Source organism: Orcinus orca, chromosome 9 (assembly GCF_937001465.1).
Source record: "Orcinus orca chromosome 9, mOrcOrc1.1, whole genome shotgun sequence".
Lineage (NCBI taxonomy): Eukaryota > Metazoa > Chordata > Mammalia > Artiodactyla > Delphinidae > Orcinus > Orcinus orca.
In genome coordinates this window covers 47,960,737-47,978,467 of record NC_064567.1, presented here as the reverse complement: position 1 = coordinate 47,978,467, position 17,731 = coordinate 47,960,737, and the positions used below count along the sequence as shown (strand labels likewise).

General features: G+C 42.2%; 1 protein-coding gene across 3 annotated transcripts in view; it reads right to left on the bottom strand.

Moving 5' to 3' along the window:
* JAZF1 (JAZF zinc finger 1) overlaps positions 1-17,731 on the bottom strand; it is a 339,872-nt gene that overhangs the window by 150,653 nt on the left and 171,488 nt on the right. For 2 of the 3 annotated variants that reach the window (XM_049714869.1, XM_049714870.1), the window contains exon 2: positions 1,557-1,629. In XM_049714869.1, the coding sequence (XP_049570826.1) occupies positions 1,557-1,629 (73 nt within the window). Of the gene's footprint in view, positions 1-1,556; positions 1,630-15,149; positions 15,498-17,731 lie in introns of those variants that run through there. The other variant, XM_049714871.1, reaches the window with a different exon arrangement.

Sequence of the window (17,731 nt, the reverse complement as noted above, 5' to 3'; positions counted from 1 at the left end):
GGGTTTTTTGTCTGTGGCCCTTGTCCCTATACTTCAACTTCACTAGAGTCCCAAATCACACCTGGCAGAATAGTTCTTTCTTTAGTGAGTGTAATGTCTGTGTAATTAGTAGATCCCTGTTGCCAACATGGCTGACAATACACACAGGAAGAATGAATGTGAAAATCTAACAGACTCTCATTAGAATAAGGCTTAGTAATACACGCGTTTGTATATACATAGGTAACATATTTTACCAAAAATACAATAGCCACACTATTAAAAAGTCCTATTCAATACCATAATTGATCTATAAGACTATTTATCCTATTCCCCAATGTTACTAGGCTAATTCACATACATCTCTTTCACATAATTCTAATGCATACTTAAAGACTTTTCAAAACCTGTGCTAAACTCGGGAAACAACACAGGTTTTGTGAGAAATCCAGATAAGCACATACATCTTTATTTGTATCTGATGTGATTTTGAAGGTGTTCTACTTAAAACAGCCCCAAAATTATGGTTAATGAAAAACTAGATATTTTATCTCGCTTCCAGGAAAGGCTGATAAGTAGGAAACCCAAAGAAGATATGCAAATAGATGTTTATATTAATGAATCCTTTAAAAAACATGCTTCATAAAAGAACTTGAAGCTGAGCACAGTGGCTCCAATGCAAAGCCTTCTCTAGACAAGATTTAAGTAAATTTTCTGAAAAGTCATTAAAGTGAAACAGTACAGATAATTCATTCCCAGCTTTCCACCTCAGATCCCGAACCTCAGCTCTGGTACCAAGAAACCAGAAACACTCTTTGCCTTATATAAAAAGGGGACAGTCAATAGAAATTCAAGCACTGAATTACGAGCAGAGAATTTTTCATTCCCATTAAAAACTAGTTTCGCTTTTCCTTTGTCTTTTTCTCATGTGGGGGGCGGGTGTTTTCCTAACATCAGTTGATTTCAGGTTCTCTTCAAAAATCCCTGTCTCCTTAATTATTTAAGTTGGATGAAACAACAAGTCCTCTTTTAGACCCGATATATTAAGTTCTAAACTGTTCTCTAAGGTCGTGCTCGCACGTTCAGTTTCAGGAAAAACTAGTGTGACTCCACACAGATGGGGTCGGTTGAGAATGTTTTTACTAAAAGGTGAACTGCTACTAAGTAACTTTGACATTAAATGATTTCAGTTTGTTATATCCTGATATATTCTGATATTCCAACAATGTTCTGAATTCATAAAGCACCTCTTCACCCCAGCGTTTAAAAGTTTCACTCAAACATAAATCCATTCATCTCCAAACTGCCCTATGAAGTCAAAAGAGTATATTCCAACTCTGCACGCAAACTACTTCCAGCATGAGCTTATAAATCAGTCATGTTTCGGCCTTATGAACAGAGAACTACAACCTGCCTCTCCCCATCACAGAAACAAGAAAATTCCATATAGAAGTTGATTTTAAATAATCTCCTATACTGAAGACTGAAAACATTTTTCCTACCCCGTTAAAAAGATACATTTAAAAAATAAACATGTGGCAGATATGAGGTTGCTATAAATTCTGAAAATGGCTTACCTATTGATGTAACTGAGGGCAACATAGGTTGGCTGCTGTAATTCTTGTTTTTCTAAAACACGTGGATCCGTATCTGAAACAAAAACACAATTATGATTTTTCAGCTTTCACATCAGAAATATATGTGGCTACCTAACCTAAAGTAACAGAGGTTAAATGGAGAAAAAGATTAATTTAGTAGACCGCTTTTTAAAGACAACTCAGTCAGCAAAGCACCATCATTTGTTCATTCATAAATAACAAGATATTGCATTACTTTTCAAGAGAATTCCAAACATCAACAGTGATAAAATGTCCATCTGTCACACAAACTCTTGCACAATCGCCCTCATAAATATTGGTTTTCACTGCTTACAGTTACAATGTTGGCATGGTTTTTGGTGGTTAATCGGCCTAAGAAAGAAAGGCTCTGTTAATTATGCTCACTTCAATGCTGGAACAAATTAGTTGCCATTGGAAAGCTTCATCAATCTGAAAATCTACTGAGTATTGTTCTTATTCACTGCATACTTTTCTGGGTTTGGATTCACATTCTAGAGGGCAACTCTTCTCCTTCTTAACTGTATGTTTATTATAACTTTTCTAGACTCTCAATCAGAAATTCTCATGCTGGTTCAGAATCCACAAACACCACATTCATCAGAGGGTTTTCTTCCCCCCTTGAAGAGAGAGAATTCAACACCAGAGCAAACTTCCCTAACAGTGCTTCTCCAACACAGCACCAAAAAATGCACTTTTAACGACTAGAAATATATTCAAACTTCTCATGTAGAGAAATGATTGTGCTAAGTATATGCAAAAACAATGTTTCTATAGTAAGACTATAAAGAAACGTGAACACATTTTTGTTTTCTTAGAAAAAGGTTCAGACATTTCACACAGATTTCATTACAACCTCGTTTAAAACCATCTCATTATTAGAACTCTTCCAGCTGCACTTGGCAATAACACCTTCTTTGATGTAATGACAGATATTGTTTCAAGCACCTTGGTACAGGAAGTGTTTACTGCCCATGGTGGATGTAAGATACACACGCTAACTCCAAAGTGCATTAACAGGTGATGGGGGTAGGGGGTACAGACACAGTGGCATAGAGCACAGGTGGCAAAAATGACAGCATCAAAATCAATTTACAATGCTTTCCACTCCCAGACTAAAACTGGACAGTAGGGGCGATTTTTTTATTGGTGTTATAGTTAAGAATCTCATGTTCACTTTATTATTTTTCCTATGCCAAGAATTTCAGGGACACACTATTCAGAAATCCTGCTTCCTGGGTCGTTGCCATCGCAAGCCATGAAAGCCAAATTCTGAAACAAGAGACAAAGGTTCTCTGAATGGCTCCATCACATTGGGTCTCGAGGTTTTGGCAGCGCAAGTGAGAACAGATCAGTAACTCAGCATTTCCTCTGCCTCCTATGATGATTACATATGCACCTGAGGCTGTTTGTATTGATAGATCCCTGGCCTCCAGAAACACTGTTTTCTTTGTTCCACCATCTTCCATAACCTAGGCTAGATTTATGCTCACATACCCTCAAATTATGAGTGGTGACATGGACTTCCAGAAGCTTCCAAATGCCTTTCCATAACAACAACAACAAAACCATCTGGAAGCACCTCAGGCAGGATTCTCCTGTTTTTCTAGAATGCAGACCCCGGTAACCGACAAGAAAGTAGAACTTCCAGACACATGTCCACCGGGCCTGAGACATCTCTTTCAGATTAAATGTTTCCTTGGGCAACCTTTAGAGCATCCATGAAAGCTTTGTATTCTTAAAACGAAATTAGGTACTTGGTGCCCACAAATCAGGAGAAGCCTGCACAAGTGCTACCAGAGGAAAAGCATCAGGGCTGGTCGCGAATAGACATCAGCTCCGTCACCCGCTTCCTGGCTGACTGGCGTGCAATGATCATGACTCACCATTTTATGGATTTAATTATACTGTGGAGCACTTCGCATTCAGTAAAAGTATAATAGCCGCCTTCATTATTTCTCCCTCCCTGACCAAAAAGTAACTGTCTGATGCTAAAAACTCTACAGGAGAGGACTGGAGTGACAAGGGCCTCGGGTGTTCACAGCAGGACGATGACGTCCTCCTCATGAAGATGGAACGTCATTAGCAGAATGAACTGGAGAGAGTAACACTGTTCATTGGAAATTACTGACTACAACAAGAAGAACTTCTTTAAGCCACGTGCCACACCACCGAGACAGTTTTTGCACAAGTCGCTACAATAAGAAATGTGATATGAAGTGCAGTGGCCATAGTGCACAATCTCCCAGATATTTCTCTGGCTTGTTTATGGCACTGATCAAAAGGTGAACCTGGAACGTTGGCTACCATTGCCCAGAGATAAAATCCACCTCAGTCAATGGTCTGTGGGATCGAAACGCTTGAATTTTTCATAGCCACATGATATTCCTTAAACTGGCAACTGGCAAGAAAGTAAAGCATCCCATACTGCGGCTACCTACAGCCCCATACAGCAACGCTCTACCACTCTTATATCAAGAAGGGACAGGAAGATGAACCTAAAATTTCTCAGCAGGGCAGGGCACAGCCAAAAAAAACCCACTAAGAGTTGACTGTTTTCTGTCTCATATCACCCCTGGCACACTCACAGATTTCAGGCTGACTGAAGATAAAGGGATTCAAATATGAAAATGTATTTTAAGATACCCAAGCAATAAAAATCTATCAACTTCAAAGTTTCTAAAACATAGCACCCTCCACAGTAGACAGCTATGTGCTTCCTCTACCATTCCTAGTTCAGGGTAATAGCTTGAACACACAGTTCTACAGTAAGGACGAGACACAGAGTGGAAGCTTGCTGTAGCTCATCTGGTCCTACTGCCCTGTGGTTTTATAGAGTCAATTAAATGGCAAAAGGCTCAATGTCACAGCGCCAGCTCCCATGACTTCTCAAGTAGTTAAGAGAAAAGCCAAGCACACGGCAGAAATAAGGAAAGGACAGTCTTCAGACCCTTCTGGATAGGAACTAGAGTTAAACATGATGAAAGGAGCGCAAACAGCACACCTTGTTCAATCAGGGAGGCCTGTGTTCATCAGCTCTGCTGTCTCTAGTGTTGGGAACCAATGTCCACCAAGTGCCTGGATTTGGGACCTACGTTGAGTCTTTTGTAGCGCTATCTTCAAGCTTCCAGGAAAACTCTATCAAGGTTGTTTGCTGGGTTAACAGAAGCTAACTGAGGAGCTCATGGGCTCTGGCTGTGCTTCAGCTAGTCTACATCGCTGGGATTTATATGCCTGTATTCATTTCCAATTTAGGAATGTCAGAAACCAGCCATACTACCTCTCAACAAGACTAATGAGGCCTCTATCAGCAACAAGCTATTTGAAGGCTGGGAGGCAGCAGTGAGGGGGAGACAGGATATCACGCCGCCCCTGCCCAAGAAGGCCTTCTTCAAATTCTATATCCTCCAAATGCTGGGCTCTTTGCTCTGTGTGGAGGGCAACAGTGGGAGGCCTGAGATGACGTGAGTGGGAAGGCAGCCCCGGAAGATCCTGGAGAGGAAAAGGCCCACCCAGCCAGATGAGGGATACTGAAAGTCTGGGATGGAAACACCACTTTTCTGTGGACTCACTTGGTAATAATTAATGGGCACAGTCTGTTCTCAGTCTTCCCCCCAACAGCTGAACTCACAAAATCACAGAGTTTTAGTTTATTCAGCAGAGCCTTCCACAACATCCCTGGCTGAGCGCGTGCATCCCTCCTCCCTTCTCTGCATCGCCTCATCCCCAGCACTGTCCCCGCACTTGTGTCACCATAGAGGCAGACGCTGGGCACATCCTTTCCCCTTCCCACATTTCTCAGAGGTGAATCATCTCAATTTCTTTCCTCTCTCCAGCACTCAGCTCAGGGGCAGGCACGTAGGAAATGCACTGTCATTATTAAATGGATACACTAATTTTATGATGAGAAAATGGAAGATTTGGGGTCAAACATGGCAGATTGATCAAAGGCGTTTTTTTCCTTCACCATCCAAGGCCCCACGAAAGGAAGAAATAAAGGAAGGAAAACCTCTCTAGGGATAGAAAAAAAGGGGAGACAAGTGGTTTGGACCAGTGTTTTGGAAGATGGAAAATTCATACAGGAGTGACAAGTGACTCAGAAGAGTAGAGGAAGCTATAGTCTCAAGTGCCTGCAGTGGGGGAGATGCACGGGCCAGGAGGGGAACCCACTGGGTTCCCCTCCTGGCCCATGCTTCTAGCCCCGAGAGGCCCTGGACTTGGAGGGGCCAGGTGTTGCAAAAGGCAAGGAAGGGAAGGTTCAGGGCTGAAAACAGGAGAATTGTTTAAAAGGTTGATTATCTAGAGACACTGAACCAGGAAACCAAGCACAGCGAAGATAGAGGGGGAGTGGGGAGAACACATGGCTGAAAACAAGGGGATTAGAGTGGAAATATACCTACTTCACTGTCCCAAGAACACTGGCAGGCAGGCGGGAGGATTCCTCTCTGATTAAGCTAAGTGGGCGCAGAGACGAGATCACCAGATGCCGACATCTGGCAATTCCTTGATTAAGTGATTTCCCTGCAGATAAGTCTATGGTCAACGAGCTCCATCCATGCCTCTATCCAGAGCCTCCCATCAGGTTTTTATTGCCTCAGTGTCTTAAATAGGAGCCAAGAACAGTCAAGGGGTGACCATTAGACATTTGAGGGAAAGTCTTGAACGTGAAAGGAAGATACACCAAAACAAATAAATGGTGGGAGACAGGAGCAAAGGAGCAGACAAATCGAGGCTTTGAAAGTTAAGTGACATGCCTATTTACACAAACCCAGTTAACAGCAGGGCTAGGACCAGAAGCCCTGCGTCCTGAGTCCCATTAGGCCAGCATTTTGACCATTTAATGCGCATCCTCTGAAGTCAACTCATTGCTACCAACCAGTTGCAACACTGGCCTCCATACAATCTTTATAGCTTTCTTAAAAGCCCAGCAAAGTTCTGTTGCAACTTTCACTCCGCTTTTAGGACTGAGTTTTGATGAACTGACAACTTTTAATTCACAGTTAGTTTACTTCAGCTGCTGAAATAAATATTTCTTGCCAGCAATGGTCCTTTCAAAAATAAAAATAAAAAATCCTACAATTGCACATAACTGGCCTTTGAATGGATCAACTTTTCCTTCGTTTATAGACACGTCATTTGAAACTTTTCCCAAGCCATAATTTCCATTACAGGGCAGTCAGTGCAAATTACAGTGAGATTCTTGCCTTTCCAAATTCAATGTGAAATCCAGATGCAGTTAAGTGGTGCTGTAAACTTTATGAGTTAAGTATCTAAAAGTCGGGGACATTGTGCAGTACAATAACGCCATCTATTAGGAAAGCATTTATGTTCCCATTTGCAGCCTGAGTTTTCCTCCACAAGTGAATGAATAAACGTTATTCAACCAAGAACTGTTTGGACAATGTTCTAGGAGGCTGATTTATAAACAAACACAGCATACTGCAGCCTTTTCAGTTTCCGGCATGACCAGAGGGTTAAAGTTATTAGAAATAGACAGTTCTGACCAGGATGCTTTCTAACTCTTCACTAACCCATCAAACTCCTAGGGTCATTGATGACTGCTTGAGAGTGGTAGCTATTTTTCCCCAAGTATAAGATGTGTAGCCTTATATGTATGACACTCTCAGTCTGCACTCTTCAGCCAAATTCTCTACCTTGTTACCTGGGACAAGAGAGACTGTCAGAGTCCATCGTGGCTGCCTGGTATGCTTGTGCAGTGCACAACCTGTACATCTGTATATAGTGACCCTGAAGACTGGGGTGCTGGGGTTACACAACAATAAAATTCTTCCAAACAGGAATAAGGCCAAAACTTAGTCCCATTTGATCTTACAGGCATTTGTACATGTACACACAAATGGACGTGTCTGCTTTCCCCAGAAATGAACCTGATGATGGATCCAAGTAGCATGTGATACAAAAGACCGTAAAGGAGCTTCTATGTCACCGCTGCCCATGGGAAGAGCCTAAAAGCACGTATCTGGAAGAAAAGAGAACTGCTGGTGGGTGAAGGTAAGTGACAAAAGAGAAGGCAGGGAAAATGAGGCTCTCGACATCCTCTCTGCAAGGATGGAAGGGCAATGGCTGTTCATGAAAAGAGACCTTCAACTCCTTCTGCCTAAAATTGTTTGCCCAAGGAAATTCTACCCATCTTCCAAGGTGCTGGCCTATGCACTACCTCTACCATGTGTTATGCTACACATTTGCCAATCTGTCTTAACACCCCACCAAAATGGAAGCTCCTTAAGGGACCAGATTTTAGAAGCCACAAACCCTAAGTCCAGTGCTTCGTAAATAATCAGTGAACATATGCTGAACAAATAAATGAATGCCCTAGGCATGCATAACACAAAAGACATAAAGATAAGCATTCAGCTCAGACTCTTCAACTAGGAGAGTCAGACGGACAGGAGAGGAAAACAGACCCAAGTGTAAGTGACTGCCAGTACAGAGACACTTATAAGAAAAATATATACCAGTAAGCACAGATGTGCAGAAGGATAGAAAATGATGCAAAATTCAGAATAACGAGAGAGAGGGGCAGAAAGGGCTAATCTGGGAAGGATTTACTGATGAATAGGAACTGAGTTGGGTTTTGAAGGAAGGGACTTAGGCATAGGCAGTGGTTCATAGGTGAGGTTAGGGATCTGAAAATGGCATGAAGTTTGAAACAGAAAGCGCAGGTGAGAAGTCTGTGGGGAAATGTGGGCTGCAGAGCCGATATTCATTAGTTATAAAATATTTATAGAGATACTTTAAAACAGTTGCTCTGAACTGTGGGCGATTTTGCCCCCCACCCCCAGCCCATCAGGATGTTTGCCAATATCTAGAGACAACTGGGGTGTGAGGATGCTACTGGCATCTAGTGGGTAGAGGCCAGGGATGCTGCTACACATCCTACAGTGCACACACAGGACAGCACCCCCCAGCCCCCACAAAAGAATCACTTGGCCGAAGATGCCAATGATGCAGACATTGAGAAACCCTGTGTTAGAGCTCTATGAATACCATGAGGATGGAGCTATTGCTTCTAGATGATAATCTCTGTTATTTTCCGTGGTCTAAATCAAACAGCTGGTTAGGAGGCTACAGAAGATACAAGACGTTGTTTGGACTTACAAGAGCTCAGACTTTCTTCATGGAGACAAAGATACTGAGTTCATTTCAAGAAAGACATACTGCACTCTTGTCATGCACTAGTTGCAAAAGGGAAATTCTAAGTCAGTAGATTCACAACTGAGCAAGAAAGACAACACAATTCACAGTTAACAATAATCCAAGACAGATCTGTGCCAACCTAGAGGACTACACCAGCTGCTGTAGAAACAAAACAGGATTCTCTGGGCGAATCAGAGAAACTTCCTGAAGGGAAATTTTACATAAGCCTCGAACTAAATCTCTAGTCAGAAAAGGTGAGAAAACGGTGAATCAGAATAGAAAACGGTCTGAGCATGAGCAGAGACAGGGGCAAGAAAGCCAGTGTGGCTGGAACTCTGCACGAAGAGTCCCACAATGCAGATCAGGCCCACGTTCTGGAAGGCTTGAAATGTTCTCCAAGAGTTTGGACTTAACTCCGTGAACAATGGAGAGCCTCAGAAGGAGTAAACTGATACGGTCCATGTTTTAGAAAAATAACTGGTGGTGGTGGGGAGAATGGTGGGAAAAAGCTGGAATAAAGAAATATAAGGGAAAAAAAAAAGAAATATAAGATTTGGTGAAAGTAGAAATGGAAATACACTGTTTTTCTTGTGTTACAGATCTGAGGGCCTCATTACCAAAAGTAAGGAAGACACTAGAAAGTGAAAAGGGTTTGACAGGCAAGAAAAGGAGGTCTGCTTCTGATGTGTGGTAAGACATTTTGCAGAACCAAGAAGACTCAAAGGAAGAAGAGATAAAGGACTCAGGACACAGATAGGGACTGCAGCGCTGTAGATTCCCACCATAATGCCACGTTCCAGCAGGCACTGGAACCAGACCATGTCCCTCAAAACAAAACGACGATACAGCAAAAACCCGACCACTCTGAGTCAACACTTGGTTATCATATAACTCAGCCAATTCATTAGGAAGTACTGACTGAGGACCTAGTAGGCCTAATAAAATCCCAGCAGGGATAAAGAAAAGCCAGAGGTTGTACTGCATTTGAAACCAAGTAATAGGCAAATTTCACAAGGGAGTGAATATAAAAGATTGGGACAAAAAGAGAACTGAGTCAAAACGGACCCCGAGTTTAGTGTTTTAACTGATTTGGTACCCAAGACTCTAAGGCTCACTGCTGTAATCACCCTCCCATTGGAATCCCTGCTCCCACTTCTTGGTGATGCTAAGGATTAAATGCAACTCCACACCAGTCAAACTGCCTCTGTTCCATACTAGCTGTATGACTTCTTTACGTCTTAGTTTTTTTTTCATCTGTAAAATTCTGATAAGGATAGTACTTTTGAGTGAGCGCTGAAATGAGGATTAAATAAGCAATGTGTTAGGTGTGGCTACTAGTCGGTTCTTTAGCCCGTAGAATGTTTTGAAATCAAACTCTGTACTGTTGTGGATTATCTCCATTTTATAGTCAGTGGCATAATGATGCATAGATGATCTAAGAACTCATCATTCACATAATGTAGTGAGATTGCTGGCTACCATTGGGTAGTCATTTTCCCCTTCTTCCCCCATAATGCTTAGGAATATGGCTGTCTGGTATAAAGACTACATTTCCCAGCATTCCTTGAGCCAGGTGTAGCCCTGTGAAGAAGGCCTGGCCAATAGGATGTAAGGCTTCTGGGAAGCCTCTTTAAAGTCATGTGCCTTTGTTTGTGGTTATTTTTCCCTCCTGCATCTACTTTGGATATGATATAATCTACAGAAGTCATACATGGCTGAGCAACACGATAGAAGCCTGAATCCCTGATCCCATGAAGACCCACACCACTCTGAACCTGAACACCTCCAGACTTCTTGAAAGTGAAAGAAATAAACTCTTCCACTTAAGGCATGTGTTATGTAGGGTTTTTCAGTTGCATGAAACCAAACCAGATCTTAAAAGACACATGAAACAACTGGAATGCTGGTTTATTTTGTTGGACTCAAAGTTCTAATCTGATGTCTTGCTTTGTTTTTTCAGATTCTTAAAAAAATTCTCTTTAACAATTTAATATGCCAGCTCATGGAAAGAAAATAAGAGTAAAATCACACGCACATCACCACACCATCTGTGGATCACTCTTAACCTGGGATAATTAAAGAATGGGAGAAAGAGGAGGAGGAAACCATCGTGTCAGATCATGGCTCCTCTGGTGGCTTTAGGACTTTCTCTAGAATTGGTTATTAACAGGCAATAATGAAGCAAATTGCACATGCATATTACTTCTGAGTTATGAACAATGCAACCAGCAGTAACCTTTGAAGCTGTCAGGATCTTTTCAGGCAAGCAATTAAAGTGAAAAATGAGAGTGTGCACAACTTCCATCACCCAGTACTACATGTAATAACACCACCTACAACACAGACATAAGAGTGGGACTCAGTCTGAATATTTATTAATGCAGATCTGTTCCCATTTGTTCCTCTTTTTTTCCCTGTAACCCATTCCACCCCCACCTGCCAAATTTTTTTTTTTCTTTAAAGGGCAGCTCTGACACCATGGATTTCATTCACCTGAAACCTCCATGCAGTGTGACATCTCTCCAATCTTCACCTAAAGAAATTTCCTTTGCTATCCCTTGACCAAAATATAAATTTAGGGCAAGCTTGGATTCTAGAGAAGAAAAAGTGGATATGGAAGTAAGCCCCAATCAGGACAACACAAAATCAAGATTAAAATAATTAACATACAGGAGGCCAAATATATGTCAAGTACTGTGTGCTAGGCACTGAAGGCCCCTCCCCCATCCTTCAAAGGTCCCAGTTCTCAAGTAGTCCAGACTCTGGAGGATCTGACTTACAGTGATCTGTAATAAAAATGATCTGGTGTAAAAAATATCTGATTTTCTGCCAAAGTGTAGATATCACTCCTTGCTTGCATATGTTTTGTGATTTAAGTACTTGGAAAGACTTAAAGAAATGGCAGGAATAGACACAGAGGTAAGCCACTTGGAACAGGCCTTTCCAAGCAGAGAAGAAACCCGTGTTCTGAGTTCGAAGACGTGAGGCCAATGGGTCCTATAAGCAAGTTTGTCTCATTTGGTTTCAGTCATTTCTATGCCGCCAAATACCTAGAGACCAGCGCTTCTCAACCAGAACTGCTCACTAGTATCACCTGGGTAGCTGTAAAAAAATTCTGAGGCCTAAGACCCATCTCCAAAGATTCTAACATGCAACCAGAAGAGGGATGAAGATCTGGTTCGGAAAGTCATTAAACCAGTTTGCATTTTTCCCCAAGCTAAAAAGACAATTGTAAAACCGGAAATGATTTATTGAAAGTCATTTAAAAGCTTTATAAATAAATCCAACATCTAGTAAAACCTCTGAATTCAGACTTCACTTGAGGCTCAGGTCTTCACCACCCCCATCCCCCCACCCCAGCTTTTTGCTTTCTATAGAGAAAGTGCTAAGCTTAATGACTATGTAGACCATTAGTGTCTTCATGTATCTTTAAAAGCAAATCACAAACAACCAAATACCAGCGACCCTTGAATCGTGCGCAGTTTTCATCCACTCAGTAAGGGTGCTCTGACAAAGACCTCTTACTGGGACATGCCCCCCCCCCCGCCCCCGCCAACCTTTTCCTTTTGGTCACCGATTTTCTTCACAGTATGTCCCTAAAATGGTAAGACTGCATCCCTCGAAGTCTTCCATGGCTCAGAATTTTCTGTCATTCAGATTGGCCCCAACCAGTGTGGTTTTCCTTGCTGTTATTATTCACCTCACTTAGAAATCAGCTCATAACCAAGCATATTCATTTTGCATTTTGGAAGCCAGTTAAGGATTTGGCAAAAGGAATCACCCTCATTACTTCTTGCCTCCCAAGGAGGCAGAATCATTGCTTTAAAAAGAAAAAAAGAAATAGCTGAACATCTGGAAGTGGAGTGACCTGACTGTTCTGCCTAAGAGCCATCAAACACAAGGGCACAAATCAGTTACAGTTCGCTGGGGTGGAGGGCTGATACGCAAAGCTCTGCCTGGCGGGCTCTGGGATGCCTCATGGCATCACCGTGCCCAGATAGCATGCGGGAACAGGGTGTGCAGGCTCATGGGCCACAAAGGTTATGCAGTTTTCGGGGATTTATTCCTCCCCGTTCTGTGTGGGTTGTGCACTCATTCTACTTGCTAATGAGGAGGGTCACATGCTGGGCTGTCCTCAGATCACTCTTGCTGATGGTGTGAATTTGGGCGTCTGGGAAGGCCCTGGCACCTGGCAGATGGCTCCTGGCATTCTTGGCTTCTATGGGAGAACTTCTGGGAAGCAACTCTAGACTTTCTGGGTTTGGTTTTTTTTTTTCTCTCCAAGGCTTTAATTTCTTTGGACAGGCAATATAATATTCATGGGCACAGTCTGCTACTTAACTCTGTGACTTGAGTTTCTCAGCCTAAGTCTCAGTTTTCTGATATAAAAGACAGTGATTCACAGTTCCTACACATTATGAGGTTATTATGAGGATTAAAAGAGACAAGCCATACAGAGCGTAGTGGCTGATACATGAAATACTTAATAAATCATACCTGTTATTATTACTGTAGGTAGTCAGGTCTGAAAGCATTTACTGTTTACATTGTCAGACCACATTTGTGAACAATCAACTGTTCTTAAGTAGCAATGATAACTGACAACAAAAATAGAATTACCATTACTAAGTGCCTACTATGAGGCTATGCAGAATAAGCTGCTTTCTATGTGTAATCCTCATGAAAACCCTGCAGGGGAGGTACCTCCCCCATCCCTTTCTCAAAGGAAAACGTAAGGCTCAGAAAAGGTCCAGATCACACAGCTCGGAGATAAGACCTCAGATCCAGGTATGACTTCCAAGTGCAGCTATTTGACCCTGACCACCACCTAGTTCTGCCACACTATTCAATAGCAATGCTCTCAAACTAAATGGCCAACTGGCCTGTTCTTGATTTTTTTCTCACTAAAACACTGCTTCGTGGATAAAGCACTGGAATGCTTTGGAAGCACTGGGACAAAAAACATGGACAAATTCTGATGAAAACCAGAACCTGGGACACAGGCTTAAACGGTTATTTATCTGCATCTCCTAGTCAATTTCTCCTCTGGCTGAGTGATCTAAAAGAACAGCAGATCTGGATCCAGAAGATATGGATTCTAGGGCTCGTACGAACTAGTTCCAACTTATAGCTTTAAGCAAGTTAGTTTCCTTACCTATGAAATGACCATAATGATAGTGCACACCACCCCACAAGCCTGAGATGAGAATCACCTTTGAACTGAGCGATTCCAGTATAAACTCTAAGGGCCCACCTCCGGCTGCCAACCTAAAGTGGCCTTGGAGTTATTATCCCTCCATCAGGAGCAGCCCAGTGCAGCCACATTAGCTACTTGTTAGTCTCCTGAACAAACACTGTGTGGGGAAGGGAAAGATTAAACTATACACTGAAATAGTGACCTGAGTTATGGGTACAGAGGGCTTAGACTTCATCTTCCTTCATCCCTGAAGCTTAGAGAGCACATGCATATGCACTGGTGTTACTTTTCTCCTGCAAGAGTAAGGACCTTCATCAGAAAGCTCTCCAACTCCTCTTCCAAAGAGTCATGTGTCTTGCCAGTGGAGACAGAAAACTTTCTGGCTAGTTTTCAGCTGAGTTTATTAAGCCATTCTGACTAACTAAAAACAGTGTGATCAATTAACTTGCTTTATAGCTAAAAGGAAAGCCTTTCGATTTATAAACCAAAACACACTGAAGTGATTTTATCACACATTCAAACCAAATGCAAAACTCCCCGTAATGCCTGAGTAAAACAGGCATTATCAAAGTAAGCACAAGACATCGGATTCCTCAGAGGGGTTCAGGAGACTTTGGGGATTTGGTAAACATTACTATCAGCTGAGTTTCAGAAAATGGAAGGCAGAGAGGCTGATGGATTTTCTCAGCTTACTGGAGATGAGGCTTAATACTCTAGACATGGATTCAATACCACGAAGATATTAAAAAAGGAATGGCTTTAAAAAGGAATGCAGAGATAACATATACTTTTTAAATAGATATGTTCTTTGCTGACTAGACATAGCCAGGCTGCCTGTCGTTCTCTTCCCCCTTCAATCCACCTCCACACTCTAGGACCTAGCTCAGTGTGTTCCCAACATTTCCACGGTATGATACATATTTTAAATTGTAACCAGTACACTTCCCACACAGAGAGTTCACAGAACATTACTCAACTTCACTGTATGCAATGCACATATTATTTCATTTTTTAAAATGTTGGGCTAGCCCATTTAATTGATTTTATGACCCATTAATGAGTCCCAAAGTGGTGATTTTCTAAAAATGTGAATCTTGCTAAATTACAAATCAATAATATCATGCATTAATAAGCCCACCCCACACACGACTACTGTTTATATGATAAAAGACTTAGGTAAAATACAGAAGATCCTTTACAATTTGGCTCCAGACTCATCTTCCTTAGTTCTCTTCATGCAATGCCTAACTTCATCTCATCCTCTGCACATACCTCGTTCACATGCCACAGCTTTTGTTCTGATGATCCCGTCTGCCTCTTCAGGTCCACTGCCTGCCCTGCCCTGCCCTGCCCTGTGCCTCGAGCTAGTTTACCCAGACTCTCTGGCCAGGTTTAGTCAATGGGACGCACCGGTAGGAAATCAGAGGGTGAAGAGAAAGAGAGAGGTATTCTGCTGATAAGCCTTTGTAACACAGGCTGTTTCCCCAACTTGGAACACCTCCTCCCCACTTCCCATAGCCACGCTCAGATTCATGCTCCAAAGTCCACTACAAAGGGTACCTCCCCTCCAAAGCACTCCAGGAACCTACTTCGTAGAACTCACCCTAGTACACACCTCTATTAAAAGGATGAATTATGCTTTAAAATGTTTATGTCCCAGCAGACTCAGCTTCTCCAAAGCCAGCGCCCGGTTTCTCTTTGTCCCCCGCACTTAGCGCGGAGGCTGGCACGTAACTGTGATCACTGAGAGGATCAGTAAATGAGTGAAAGGTAAGAGGATTCTTCATTATCAAAATGACATCACAAGTATATGCCAGGAGGCAGTATTTTCTAACAATGGTGGCTATAGAGCTACTTCATCAAAATTCCCACTCTGGGGTGACCTAGTCTATTTCTTCTAAATGTAAGTGCTGGGAGTCAGCTCCAGACAACTGCTGCTTACCACCGCGTGGTAACCTGGCTACCTCTGGCGGTGACTAACTAGCTCCCCAACGATCCTGCATCACCTGGCAGGGTGTTGTCTGCTTATTATGCTAATTACATTTTACTTGAAAGATATAATTATTGCTGCAACTCAAGGAAATAATTAATGGCCAATTTCAGTGGGCAAAAATATTCATCAATCAAGTCAACAGACAAGAGACCTGCAGACTTTAAGAAAGGTCCTTAGAGAAGAGAAAAAAAGACAATCACCTAGAGATTTCTCCGTTCCATAAATATAGGTTAAATCTATTCAATTACAGTCTCTTGAAAGTTTACATTTCAGATTTACTCCAATGACTCCTAGTGAAGTCTCGGTTTAAACTTTTGGGTCCTCAAATGCATTGCTCAACAGAATTATTTCATCCCTGTATTGCATGAAGAGGTGGAGGTGATAAGGTGGAGACAGCATTCATTTCATACTGAGTCTCTTGAAAATGCTGATTCACTCAAGGGTTTCTCAACACAACAAACATCAACCTCGGTTTTCTTACATGAAAGGCAGGGAGGGAGGTGTCCTAATGAGAACACTATTCGGTTTGCCAGATGTTTACACCATCTTTGTCCCTTATAAACACTTGGCCTTTTAAACCCGAGGGTGAGAGGACGTTTTAAGTTCTTCTAACACCTCGGTAATCAGGGCCCAGAGAAATATTTGCCAATGGAAAACAACACAGTGATCCAGAGATCAGATCAAACCTACACTTACCATTAAAAGGTATTCCGATCCCCAAGAGCACTGATATGTCCTTCATATAAATGATACACAAACCTCACTGGCCTGTTCCCCACAGCCCTGCTCTTCAATTCCCTTTTATAATAGTCATATCCTCAGATTTACGTCGACTGTATATTTACTAGACGTGTCCCCCCCATTACACTATAAGGGGCTTAAGGGACCAGAAAGCAGCATACAATAATTTACAGTCGAGTTTATTTTTTACACCAAAAAATATTTCCAAGTTTTCATTTAATTTTAAATGCTAACAACCATCTTCTAGCCTCCACGTGCTCAAAAAGCTGCTTAACAGTCCAGAAAGAAAAAAATTTTTTTTGTTTTAAATAATGTTCACCATCCACATCTTAATAGTCTGGACACGGAAGCATTTTTCATTCAGAGTAATGATCTCCAGGAGTAAGAATAATATAATTATAACTGAACTACTTGGTCAGCTAAATCACAACCAGAAATGCACTGGTATGTATTTCATTCACTGTGTCAGAAAGTCTTCATTCTGGACTGTCCACCTCGCACTAAATTTTGATCTGTCATTGAAAACAGGTTGCTCCTATTTCGGGCTTACAGCATGGTAACAGGGGACAGCAACTGGCAAAGACAGCTAATATTTCATATTAAATCTCCCCACCTGACCTTCTGAATCATGGAGAGACTCATGAAAAAGGAATTATCTATTATATAAACATCTTTACTTCTTAAAAAAATCTCTGAAAGCATGGAAAGATCGACCAAAATCCTTGGGAAGAAATTTTGTTATTGATGGGATGGCCGCTGAAGACCCGTGAAGGGTGTGGGTTACGCTCCTGAGCTGCCCCTCTAGCAACAGCTAGGAGCGGGCTGGGAGCTCTAGGTGTCCAAGCAGCCCAGAAGACAAAGCCTGCACAGGCGTTTCCATTGAAGGCATACAGATGAAACGGCAGGCTGTCCACTCTGGGTGTGGCCCTGACTGCCCTTTGCCGCTGCCATTGAGAGTTAAGCCGCACACAGGGAGCATGAATTACACGCACTGCAGGAGAAAGCAACTCTCCTGAGATCCTCCTCTACTACTTGTCCTGAAATCAC